We start from the raw sequence: 13873 nt of genomic DNA, 5'->3' as shown, positions 1-13873 counted from the left end.
TACCTGGTTTTGAGTAACCTTGATCAATGTGTTAAAAATTGCTTATTATCCACATAAAAAAAACTCATCTTAAATTTTGGTACCCATGGGAATCAAGATTTTTCATTTCCAATATGAAAGTTTCCCTTCTTCCTGTGAAATTTGAATTTTTATTGTAAAAGTTTGCAGCTTGCACATTTGTTTTAATCCTGAAGGAAATAACTAGATCGTACGTTGTGAACTCGACTGCAGTTTGTTCTGAACATCGTAGACCGATCCACCTCATGCAGCATCCTCTGGCGGCCATCTTTAGAATTATCAAAACTGGGCGAAAATTCGGTCTCACTACTGAGCCATCGCGAATTCACGAGTAATGTTATGTTTATTTATCAAATTGTTATCCCATCTCTGCCAACACTAGGGAAAAGGATATGAAATAAAATATGTTGCGTAAATTAATAAGTTTATTTTAAAAACGTGTACAAATACCTTATAGCTGGTGTATGCGGCTGATATTGTAATACTAAATCCAATGTCTTATTACACCATAAGACATCGACAACTCCTGCGTTCCTTAACATAACAATTACGCCTATGTAACGGCCTTACTTGCGCTGCGTTCTAAACGATGCATCAGTAAAATGTATTATAAACAACTATGTATTAGTCTTATAACGCGTTTTTATAAAACCTATCGGCTGTTGCTACATCAGCATCACATGTGTTTATCCTAACCGTTAAATAACTGACGCGAAAAACGCAGAAAATACGAATATCAACTGCGCTTTTAGGACGGCAGGAAGGCGCAAAGCACCAAAACTATAAGAAAAGCAATTTCAATGGCCACGCTAAGGCGGATAATTCTTACAAAATTAATTTTAATATGAAGACTGCAATAAAAATAATTGTAACATTCAATATGAAGGAATGTATGGGAAATGAAAACTATTGCGAGGTTACATACGATTACAACTGTCAAAACTTCTTTAAGGGCGACAAGAATCTCGTCAGTACCAGCTGACTATCACAAGTAAATCGAGATATAAAAGAGAAACCTTATATCAAAGCACACTCGCAATCACTTCAAAAAATGTGATCACGTGTAAAATATGTCCGAGTGGCCTTGTTTATGAAACTGTTTTTAATAACGTTACATTCATTGTCGCGCCGGCATTCCACAAAATTTCAGATGGTACAAAAACAAAAGGCACTTTCAATGTAAAAATGCATCAGATTTGGCTTCAATTTTAACAAAAAAATCCTCACATATGCAATGATGCGGCTTCGAACCGATACCTTTCAACTTGCACCGAAGAATTGACAGCACCATGTACCATTTACCCCATGGGTTATCAAGCTAGGGTCATGTGCAAGCTACTGTTGCTTGCACTCGGCGGGGTTCTCTTGGGGTGCCTTGTTGGGTTTCTTGGGCCGGGGCCTCCGGGGAGCTGGCTCGTCGTCTTCGCTTTCTTCGGTTGAGCATTCCTCTTCCTCCTGCGTTATTAGTGAAAGGTAAGCGAGTGGCATGTTACTGTTAAACTAAATTAGTTTGTTTTGACAGTCAATTGTAAAGATATTAAGTGGATACCATTGACACTGGACAGGAAAGTTAGGTTCTCTCTGGTCAGAAAAATCTCGTGTGCCGAAAAGTTTTACTAGATTGCACTTTCACATATATATTTTATGTTGATTTGACTGTCGGGTCGTTGTGAGGACCTAATGCGACCTAATAAAACTGCTGTTTTTACCATTCGAACGCCAATACTTCTTTGGGATTTATGCTAACGCCAAAAATTTATAGTGAATGAGATGGCAAACGCAACATGCTTTCATAAAGTTTGTTTTTGTAGTTTCTAATAACTAATGTTGGCGTGTGCGTGAAATATTAAAGTGACATGGCGGTCAAAAGGTTAACAGCGTGAGAAAACCGACAATGATACAGTGAAAGTAGTTTGTCTATAAAAATAAATAAAAATAACATCAATAGTTAAAGAATAAATATTACCTTTTGTAATTATTTTCGTAACTATGCAAGTGAATTCTGCAGCCATCAGCATTCAACACACGAACGGACAAGGGGACGCATGCAAAATATGAATCAAGCGAAAATAAAACACATGAATAATAAAAAGCATATAATTTTTATTGTCATCTTAGCGACATCATGCCAAAACACAAGCCATAACCATTATGTAAACTACCTGACGAGCTGCTATACACTTGACGATATTATGCTAACTTCAATAAAAAGTTACATAAATAAAATATACGACTATCGATCTAGCTATTGTCAAGTCACTATTATTATTAAAATATATCTCTGAGAGAAAGATCACAGGTATTGCGATGCTCGAGTAGAAATGCAGTTTGGCACTAGAGATTCAGTCGCATGGCGACAAGCTTCACGATGGAATGACACTTACAATTTCATACATAGTAGAAAAAACATTAATAGCCTTCGTGAATCATAATATCACATTAAAATTTAAAGTACAATCAAATATGTAAAACCAATAAAGAAAAATACACTCTACACTATTATAATAATAAATAAAAACGAAATTATTGTATAAACTGAACTAGAAATGCAATAAAATAATCTTAACAGACATGCAGTCGTGCATCGAAGGCACCTTTCGCGAGCTGCCAACCGTTCGGTCTACTACATATTTATCTGGTCAGAGGATAAACCATGCATAGATCAGGGTCGCGAGTATAATATTCTAATAACATCTAGCGGCGTTAACTATAAATTTATAATTCTACCGGGTTCATTGCAGAGTATTAACAGCCTATCACTTGTCGCTAGGCGATATAGTGTTTAATATCTAAAAATATGTGATAGATATGTGCGCATTAAGGCCTCTCGGTGCTACATAAGGCTATGGTCGCATCAGTCGTCCGCGTCAGAGACCTCCTCGGTACCAGAGTCCTCGTCGGAATATGAATCCTCCTGAAATCAAACACCGACGTTGGTCCCGGTTCCTGCCCCGCCTCCAGACGTAGATACCGCATGACACTTTGAACGCGTTTTCAACTCATAATAAATGGTATGTAGATTACTACAAAATCGCAAAAAGCATGCAAGTATATGAAGTTCGATTTCCCTAGTGTTCCAACATCTCTTATATTGTCTAGCATTCAACACTCGCAGACTAAACTATAGATATCAGTGGTTTTAAAAAGGATCTGCATACCATCTATCATGTTGCTACCGCGAATAACAATTACAAGCAAAACAAAACAAACAAGGGACCTTCGTCTGAACAGGGGAGGGATGGGGACAAAATAAAATTCACTCAAAACTAACTACGTAAGCGTTTTAAATATCTACCATGCAACTAAAACGTATGGGAGCTAGATGGCTGTAGAATTCACATACTGTAATGTAAATATAAATAGTCTTAATAGAATACAGATAGGTTTGTAATATTCTTTAACTACATACTTATAATAAATGATCACAGCTTAGGTATAGTTGTAAACTGTTTATCTGTATCGGTCGATAAAAATGTGGCGAACGGCATTCTACACATTTTTTTACACCAATAGATCAATGATCGACTAATGTTGTGAATTAGGCCTCAGAAGTCTTAAAGGACTCATCGTCCTTTCTACTATGAGTTCAACCTTTGAAACATGAGTCAAGACTTTATTAAGCCTAACCCACAATATTATGGCCGTCACATAAGTCGGGGTAACCGTCGTCGACAATCAATTAATTGGTGTTACGATGGGTCCCAACAGATTATCTAATTTTAAAAGCTAGAATGAAGAACCGAGTACCATTACCCGAAGCGATTGAAAGCGTGAATGCTATTTGTCTGTCGTGACCAGACCGCCACGAGCTAGCATGATATTCAAAAATACTGCTGAATCGCGTGACACATGAATCTTTTTTGTTGAAAGGAAGCATTGACAGCGAACTATGGTTTAGGTCGAGCATGATTTTTACAAATCTCAATAGAAATGTAGTAACGTATATATACAAGCATCATACATGACTACATTTTTCCATTTTCACTGTGACTTAGATGGCTACATCTTCTAATGCCACCATCTAAATCACCGTAATTGTAATGCTGTTAGAAAGGGTCCATATTGGGTCGCATAATAATTGATTGTCCTAATGTAATGTTACGCATAAAACTCATTTCGCATAATTGTTACTGTGCTGGAAATATTAACATTTCTGAGAAATTATAACACAAACCTAACCTAACCTACCCTATTCTACACAACCTACGCAAAAAAAAATCGAAAATACTTTCTGTTTCAGCTGGATAAAAATATGCGAAAAGAGTTTTATGCGTAACATTTACATTATGACAATCAATTCTTATGCGACGAGATAGGATCTCTGTTAGAAATAATACCCAATCGTTCAATTTCGTTTACTTGGTGAGAATGATGAGTGAACGTGATAGCTGCTAAAATGTCGCTTTGTCGTCATTTGACCATCAAAACTCACTTTCAGTATAGGTTTCACAATTTTGTGTTAATCAAAATTTAATGAATTTTGGCAAATTTTGCCTTCAAAGGTTGGGTTAAAATTAAATAATACTTATGCTCTGATTTCCTAGGATAGCGGTGCCGTCATATAGCGGCCGTCTCCATACAAATACTACGGCTTCCATATTTAGGCGTATTATTTAGTATGGAGACGGCCGCTATACGACCGCACCGACGGGACCGATCTTTAGGCATCGTATATCAACAGTATCAACACCACGCGTTTTTAATACAGATTCGTTTGTGAGTTTTGGTAGTCAACTTCCAACATGAATATGACAGTTATGACGTGTTCAAGGTTTGACATTCCACGAACATGTCTACCGTTGTCCCATACAAACTTGTACTTATTATTATTTTTTGCAGGTATTGGAGTTTTATTTTGTCACAATAGATGTAAACAATGAAGGGACAGCTCATGGAATGCCTCCTTCGAACCCTGGATGTGTAGTAGTGATATTAGTGCGTACCTCCTCCTCGTAATCATCATCATCGTCGTCGTCGAGCCCCTCGCCCGTGTAGAGCAGCACGGCGCGCGACACCACGCGCTCGCGGATGTAGTGCCCGATCTCGAAGTCCGCCGTCAGTAGCGCCTGCACAACATAGTGGTTAGCATGAATCTAGTATACATATAACTGGATCAGATAGTCCGAATGGGATAGTCTTTATGTATCTTTCAGTAGGAGTAGCAGCGAAAGCGCTATTATTGTTTGTCCTTGTCAGACTCACATTTTTTATAATTCCCACCGTAAAATTTAGAATGGATTATGGTGGGCAACAAATAAATTCGACCAATCATAGTGTCGCATTGCGTATGTTTTGTCCCTCACGGTGGCACGCGAATAGCACATCTATAGGATCCTACCATCTATGGTGATTAGTAATGTGATATGAGTCTTTTGTAAGATTAAGATTTTCAAATTGGTAATGCTACTCAACAGTTTAGCCGTATATGAAATCGTCCTTGACACGATAATGGTTTTCCTGTTACTGGATATTTACAAAATTTTGCATAGTTAGGACAGACCATAGAGCCTCAGTACTTGTTGTAGTAAACATACCTCCTTATGCCTACATTTGTCCTACCCATAGGACGTACAGAACACTTTTGTTTGTTTAAGTCAGATTAAGTCCCACGGCCGTGATATCGCACATGAGACCATAAAAAACGAATGAAGTTAAAAACCTGACTTAGAGGTGGTTCAGGTTGTCCATATCTTGAGCAGTGGATTCCGTTTTTTTTATCTGAATACCCCCGTGGGTATTCACTATTGTGCGTTTTGCTTCTTTATCGCCATTATTATCACGTTCTCGCCCTTATTCTAGTCGAATAAGGGCCACCCGACACGAGTGTCTCCTGAGCGTCGGCGTCTAGCCAACTCTATGGCTGCTGCTCGACGCAACTGCGCAGCGACGCCATTTTCCATCTGACTAGACGCCGACGCTGTGGGGTGGACAAGGGTAAACCAGTCAAAATAGTAAAGTACCTGGATATCGGACGCTAGAGTGGAGTTAGGGTCCTCAGGCATGGCGGGCGGCGAGAAGAAGTTGAAGAAGGAGTCCGCCTGCACGGACTTGGTGACCGTGCGCACGGACCCGCGCGACTTGTGCTTCTGCTTCTTCTTTATCGTCTTCACTGTCACGTTCTTGCCTTTCTTCCAGTTGATTTCGCAGCCCTGGAATTATTGGATGTTGTAGTGGATGCAGAGCGTGAGAGTTGGGGTGAAGGTGGAATGTAGCCTCAGTTGGTAGTGCATGTTTTTGAACATCAATGTATTCAGATATCGGTGTAAGGTTTGTCATCATTTAAACAGAAGGGTATTTGCGTTTTATCTCTATTTTGTCCAATGTTTTGATATTGTTATTTATGCAAAAATAATCAGTCAATATAAAGTTTAAATCAAAATAAACATTGGAGATAGTTTTGCTAGTGGCTAGAGCTAACATAGTACAAGTTCAGGGAACACCGAGGGTTCCGTAATCTTTACTATTTGTTGTTATAGCAGCAACAGAAATACATCATCAGTGAAAATTTCAACTGTCTAGCTATCACGGTTCGTGAGATACAGCCTGGTGACAGACGGACGGACGGACAGCGGAGTCTTAGTAATAGGGTCCCATTTTGCCCTTTGGGTACGGAACCCTAAAAAGAAGCTGATTTGATTAGTAGGAATTGTAGGAGAGTACTAAATTGTATAAACTAAAATTTTGTGCTAATTACCTCAATTTGGGACACTACGTAAAAACTAAAAATGCTAAATATAAGAAGATAAATTTCTACTTCTACTTCGTTTTATAGCTTACAAGTATGATATACAAACCTTGCATGAATAGATTTCAGGGCCTTCAAATTCTAGTGGGTTCTCCTCATCGGGCTTACACTTCATGGAGTATTCCTTGGTGAGCACCGTGTTTGTGAAGTAGTCATTGGGCGCGAAGTGGAACTCCAGCGTAAAGCCGATGGGGTCTTCGTGCATTAAGACTGGAAATATAGGTTGATTTTAGTTTTGGGTTTAGTAGTGTTTTGTGGTGGGTAAGGAGGTTAGGCCTCAGTTGGTAGTGCATGTTGAATAATCATGGCATTCAGGTCTTGGTGATAAAGAAGTCATCATTTGAGATTTTTCCTAATTCTGCATAGAATGCTGTCTCGCCTAAATGGCTGAGAGGTATTATCAAAAACAAAATCTAATATGATAATTTGACAATGTTAAACTACCCAATAGTAATTAGATTATAGTATGTGAGAAAGACAAGAGCAAAGCTCTTAAGTTATGATGATGATGTGAGAAAGTTAGTTGTTGTTTTCCGAATTATTTTTCTCACTGCACCCACATTCAAGAATTTCTGTTTTGCCCCATGGTTGACTGGTAGAGAATGCGTAAAGGCATTAAGTCCGCCATTTTTACTTTTTTTTTAATGTGCTATAAAGTTTACATAAAATAAATAAATGTTCAGCTCAGCATAAATCAGAAATCACTTAAGCTTGGGCAATAATGCTTGGACTGTTCCCCGCCACAGTTCGCCGTCGCCGTCTCAATCGATTCTCGTGATATTTTGTGAGCAGATTCGATTATAAAGTTAAACCTCACCTTTAATATCCTGCAGGGTCTTAAGGATAGGCTCATCGTGTTCCTGCATCATCTCGCACAGCATGGACACGTTTCTGAATATCGTGTACCAGAAGTCGGGCACTCCTTTAACGTTGGGGTCCATTGGGGGTCTGAAAAAGTATGGCTGGTTATGCGACGAGGTAAAACAAGTTTGAGGGGAGTGGAATGGTGTGGAGCCTCAGTTGGTGATGCATGTTTGGATCCTCATGGCATTCAGATCTTGGTGATAAGTAGGTCATCATGTACAAGTTTTTGCTAAGTATGACTTAGGTAGCCGAAAAAATCATGTTAAAGCCGCGAACTGGACGCACGCGTCGCGCGGCGGGTACGTCCAAAACAAGTTCATTCAAGTCTATACATTTTGATCGTGCCGCTCGTGTCAGTCTGTCCAGTCCACGGCCTAATCTCTCCAATCCTTAGATTTGGGCCGTTTCATAAAGCCTTTTGGCTAAGGGTTTAAAAAGTAATCAGATAGAGCCTAGCCATTTAGGGGCGTCCCTACATTTTTATTAATTTAAAAAGGGATGACACCGGATTTCGCCGAATCAAGCGAAGGTTTTAAACTCTTCGTCTTACAATAATTATTTATGTTACTTACTCAGCGGGCGGTTTGGCCTCCTCTCCCTCCTTCTTCTCCTCGCCGTCGGTGAGCGCGGCCTGCTGGACGGCGCGGGCCACCTCCTCCTCGGTCTCGTCGCGCCACGGGTTCAGGCACTCGTTGTCCGTGGGGTTGTTATGACACTTACTCAGCGGGCGGTTTGGCCTCCTCTCCCTCCTTCTTCTCCTCGCCGTCGGTGAGCGCGGCCTGCTGGACGGCGCGGGCCAGCTCCTCCTCGGTCTCGTCGCGCCACGGGTTCAGGCACTCGTTGTCCGTGAGGTTGTTATGACACTTACTCAGCGGGCGGTTTGGCCTCCTCTCCCTCCTTCTTCTCCTCGCCGTCGGTGAGCGCGGCCTGCTGGACGGCGCGGGCCAGCTCCTCCTCCTCGGTCTCGTCGCGCCACGGGCTCAGGCACTCGTTGTCCGTGGGGTTGTTATGACACTTACTCAGCGGGCGGTTTGGCCTCCTCTCCCTCCTTCTTCTCCTCGCCGTCGGTGAGCGCGGCCTGCTGGACGGCGCGGGCCAGCTCCTCCTCCTCGGTCTCGTCGCGCCACGGGCTCAGGCACTCGTTGTCCGTGGGGTTGTTATGACACTTACTCAGCGGGCGGTTTGGCCTCCTCTCCCTCCTTCTTCTCCTCGCCGTCGGTGAGCGCGGCCTGCTGGACGGCGCGGGCCACCTCCTCCTCGGTCTCGTCGCGCCACGGGTTCAGGCACTCGTTGTCCGTGGGGTTGTTATGACACTTACTCAGCGGGCGGTTTGGCCTCCTCTCCCTCCTTCTTCTCCTCGCCGTCGGTGAGCGCGGCCTGCTGGACGGCGCGGGCCAGCTCCTCCTCCTCGGTCTCGTCGCGCCACGGGTTCAGACACTCGTTGTCCGTGGGCTCGTATGTGCCGTTCACGATTTGAGCGCGCTGTTCAAAAAGTAATGGTTAGCTCATAGTAGGGTACTTGTCAATACATTTTGACTTCTGTGCTACGAGACTTAATTTGTTTAGTTGAGTGATGAGTGACATAATAATAATGGTCAAAGTTTTAGGTAACTATGTAGATGTAATCCGTAAAATGTGTCTTTAAGGAATTTTCACACACACACTGTAGGTTTAGCACATGATTGGCGCGACAGTATCTCGCCCGCGAAATGGACTACCCGTCTTTTTCTAACTGTATTAATTATAGAGGGGCGGGTCTATCTCGCGGGCGAGATACTGTCGCGCAAATCATGTGCTAGCCCGGCTGAAGACTTATACCAAAGTCTTTCAGAACTCGAAGTGTGCTCTCACCTGACGTTGGGAGGGCAACTAGACTAATTTACGTTGTTTGCGTAACCTACCTTCTCAAACAATGGCTTGTACAGCTTCTCATATTTGCACTCCAACTGGTGCACCTCACTGTAGAACTTGGACTCGACGTCGACGAATTCCTTCTGGAGCGCCCTGAGCGCGCGGACTCGCCGTCTCACGTTGGGAGGGAGGGACGCTATGGCCTCCGCGTGGATACGGTTCGTGATGGCCGCGAGCATCTCGCCGCGGGTCATTCCGCTGTAACAAGGGTAAATAAATACATTGTTGGCTTCTGGGATAGCCTACTTTATTTTGTTATCAATTTTTTTATTAGTTCAATGTGGATAAAATTTGGCTGGTTTGAAAATCACCTCATCCCCATAAATCCAAAATCAAAAATTGACGCAAATAAATGTGCCTATATAATTTTTCGTTGAGTTCTGAAAATATCGTACGTTTTCGTAACTCAAGAGGTTTTGAGGATATACGGTGAAACTGGCTTATTAATAGTACAGAATAGGGAACTCTATTCGCAAATTTTAACGAAAATTTTACGAAAAAAATTAGACAGCATAATAAAATTCAGCTATATATATGTAGTCTCTACAGCTACAACAAAGTTGTGAAGACTCAACTTGAAATAATTTGTTTCCAGAAAGAAACCTTTCCTAAAATAATTCCATACAGCTATTACGTACGGAATCTCAGAAATAAAACTTTTCAAGGAGCTACCACGTTTTTATTTTTTTATAGAAATCTTTATGCTTTGAGCAAATAAGGTCAAGAATGTAACTCCTCTCAAAAATAGGATCAATCGTCTTTTACGATGTAAACAATCGGGGTAGGGCTGTTTAACATCTTTGACGGGACGTAAATATCCACCATACGAAAAACTGCGATTGCTGCATGATTAAGACTGAATTGCAGACTATATCTCATCTACAGATGTGAAAATTGCAGCAAGTTTCGTTCTCTATACAAAAATATGAAATGTTTACGAAATTATTCCTTGTGGAAATTTCGCAATTTTGGAAACTCGGGCAGCGCAATCTTATCCCTAGACGCAATTTAGCGCTTTTGCATTAATAGGTACGCATTACCTTACACTTACAGAACAAACTCAAGATATAATCCTACAACTCCATATAGGTAGTACGTAAGAAAGATTAATTCTTCAATCAGTCATTAACCCACTCATTTATCATACGCACTTTCAGTTCAAGGTGAAGAGAACAATGATGGGAGAAAAACTAGCAAGGCTGACTTTTTTGAAGTGCTAAGTCATGATAGCTAATCTTTTTTTCGAGGTCAGGAAATACTATGGTGTGGGAATCTATCGATATACCTTTACAGCTTTTTCAATTTATATTGCACTTTGACGTGTTTCTTTAGTAGATTAATTTTTTAGAAATTCTTTTAGTAAATCAATTTTTTCATTTATGTAGGGATTGTCAATTTGTTGTTATCATGTTCTGATATTGTAGCCCTTATTCCATAATGACTTGGGTCTAAGATTAAGAGAAGTACATATTTTAGAGAAGTATTTTTACTACAACAAAAATGACATGATTTTGAAGGGCGACTCTGGACTCCCATGGCACGTAACCATGGTAATGTGTAACAAAAAAATATCACCCGTTTCAACAGTATTGATTAAAAAGACTTGCAAGATATTTTTATTTGCCATTTTGTGTACTGAAGGGTAAAGAAAGGCTTCCCCTTTCTTTAAAGAATGCATTTGTGCTTATTCTTTTATGTAACTATGTAATATGTATCTACATATTTTATTTAATCACGCCACTTTTATAACAATAAAACATTACAAACTGTTTCCGAAGACCAGCCAACCATAAAAGTCTACTAGGTAGCTAGGTAGTTTACTAATTTATATAATGAAGTGTTTATTTTAATCTTCTATTGATATCTTATCTGGGATAATTACATCGTGCGCTTATAAATCAGTAAGATGAAGACAAGATAGTGATTTCATTTCCATGCTAGATTGAGTTTGAACTAGAGCATGAAATGAATCATCATTGGGTCATTGACCTTACGTTTAAGACTGAACCAGAAGAGATTAGTTCTTATTAATTGTTTTTCAGTTGCAATGCTAATTTATCTGTAGAATAGGCGTGTTGAAAAGATGATTGACCTATAAAATATTTCAAGGTCAGCTGAGGCGTGCTATTTTAGGAATGCTGCATAGTAGCACGCTTTTATGCGTAGTAAGCACGTGTTTTTGAACATGTGGATTTTTAAATATAATTCTGATGAAACTTTTTTCAATGAGAACTTTATGAAGCCATACATTGTCATAGTAATTAACGTAGCATGTGAAGTACTTGTCAGACCTACATTTCTCTCTCAAAACAAAATGAGTCCTCGTCTACCTATAGATTAGGCAACATGCTTGTGACACATATGTCCGCTTATCATCAGGTAAGAGATATTGTTTTTAGGAGACCTTGCTAAGTCAGTGAGCACTTGTAAGATTACAGAGCTCAATTTGTAAGAAATTAACAGCTTTATAAGATCCTTAGAAAACCAGACAAGAGTTAGTTTCACCAGTTCAATACGCAAGCGCTATATAGAAACATGAAATGTCTGCTTAAAAATCTTTTACAAAGATTTTACATCAGCAAGCTGAAATTATGAGAAACCTAAACTTGGAAGTGTTTTAAAACTATCATCAAAGTAATAATCTTAGTTGTTCAGTACAATATAAATCTTGTGTCATTTGTAAGGAATTCTACTGCAAAGTAAACTTGGTTCAACAGTTAAAGCTTCTTGAATCATTCCTGCCTAAATTAAGATCATTACTCATCCGATGAGTATTTGGGTCACATGACACATTCAATTAAAGTTTGAACATGCGACGAGGACCCATGGTCGTACTCTCCGTAGTCTACCATGGATGTCAGGTTTAGAAGTAAAAGTTTTTTTGCTTATTGATGCCACACAGGGCATAAGATATAGGTATCTCATGAGGTTTGTAGTTCAACTTATTGGCATATTCATACTTTTCATGAGCCTTAAAATTATCAAAGGGGACTTTATAAATCTGTGATATTTGCTATGTAGAAGTAGAACCATTAAATGTGTTATGGGTAGGTAATCTATTTCAATATTAAAATTGTAACCCTAATTGTACTACAATATTGTTTCATATGAAAGTAATTAATGAAGATAGTAATTTAATTTGCACCACTACTTGACGTTCCTACCAACAAAATAACCCAGTCATTTTTTTTTATAAACACCACATACATGAGAAATCCTAACTTACTAGTGGGACATGATCATGCCGCGGCCGTATAAATTCATGGGGATTCCCATAAAAGGATACTCTACACAGGTTATCCCACATCTCAAACTACGAGAACTACTAATTAACTACAAAACACAAAGTTTCACAAAGAACATAACCTATAAACATGAACTTTACTGACCTTTTCATGAGATGCTGCGCCAGTTCACCACCACCAACAATCTCCTCCTCGTCACCGGATTCCACCTCCGAAGTCGCATCACCAGCACGCTCAACAGTACCCATGGTTTCTCCTAAAACAACACCAAAAGTTAAGTTTGCCGCCACGTTGAAACGATGTGCCGGCTAGAAAAAACATTATTATATTTCTATACACATGTCAATGTCATTAATTAACTGACAACCAGAAAGCAAAATAACTATTTATACAATGAAACATGCAGGCTATTCATAAGATTTCATATCTGAAAACATAGTGCGCAGTACATATAAAAGCCAATTTCGGTTCGCTGACCGACCACATGGCTGAAGATGTTCCACGCTGATATTAGCCAAAAGGAAACACCAATATATACTTACAAGAGTTCACGAATTACAATAGAAACTTTATGTTCAATTAAAGATCACTAAAACTATTTAATACAATTTATTTGAAATATCAACGTACCTTGCTGCGGACAAAATTTGTTGGAAAAGAAAGATGGCGGTGTGAACTGAGAAATCAAACGGCAGCACAAGGAGAGACAATGTGATTGGCACAAAGTGAATGAATGAAATGAACGGTTGATTGGATTTTGGAATGGAACGAATGGAATTGCCCGGAAGTAATTAAATAATTGCCATACATGAAAAACTGAAAACTTTTATAGTCTTTACAAATATACTCTATCAAGCTCGGAGTATTTAACAATGGAGCCGCCATTAACAGGCATTCCCCTCTGTCGAAAATATGCGGCCAATGGTCAACCATATGTATGGACTGACGTTTATCTGACATGACGTACCTATACATTTGATGTGCCCCTCCCCCGCAAAAAACGGCAGACTATTTTGTGCCGAAAATTTTAGACATGGCGTCTCCGTTGTTAATTACTCCGAGCTATCAAGCCATTTACGTCAGTAGAAAA

The 13873-nt window shown here is 39.8% G+C and overlaps 1 protein-coding gene across 1 annotated transcript; it reads right to left on the bottom strand.

The window, feature by feature from the left end:
• Positions 1 to 430: 430 nt before the first annotated feature.
• LOC134670814 (nucleosome assembly protein 1-like 1) lies at positions 431 to 13535 on the bottom strand. The gene is made up of 9 exons (XM_063528637.1): positions 13414 to 13535; positions 12928 to 13039; positions 9529 to 9736; positions 8946 to 9109; positions 7581 to 7711; positions 6813 to 6973; positions 5979 to 6167; positions 4962 to 5084; positions 431 to 1473 (listed from the first exon to the last, which is right to left on the bottom strand). The coding sequence occupies exons 2-9, from the start codon at positions 13029 to 13031 to the stop codon at positions 1354 to 1356; spliced, it is 1200 nt and encodes a 399-aa protein (XP_063384707.1). The 5' UTR covers positions 13032 to 13039; positions 13414 to 13535; the 3' UTR covers positions 431 to 1353.
• Positions 13536 to 13873: the final 338 nt, after the last annotated feature.

The sequence above is a fragment of the Cydia fagiglandana genome, chromosome 14, assembly GCF_963556715.1.
Source record: "Cydia fagiglandana chromosome 14, ilCydFagi1.1, whole genome shotgun sequence".
In the NCBI taxonomy this organism is placed as follows: Eukaryota; Metazoa; Arthropoda; class Insecta; order Lepidoptera; family Tortricidae; genus Cydia; species Cydia fagiglandana.
This window is presented reverse-complemented; position numbering and strand designations above follow the sequence as displayed.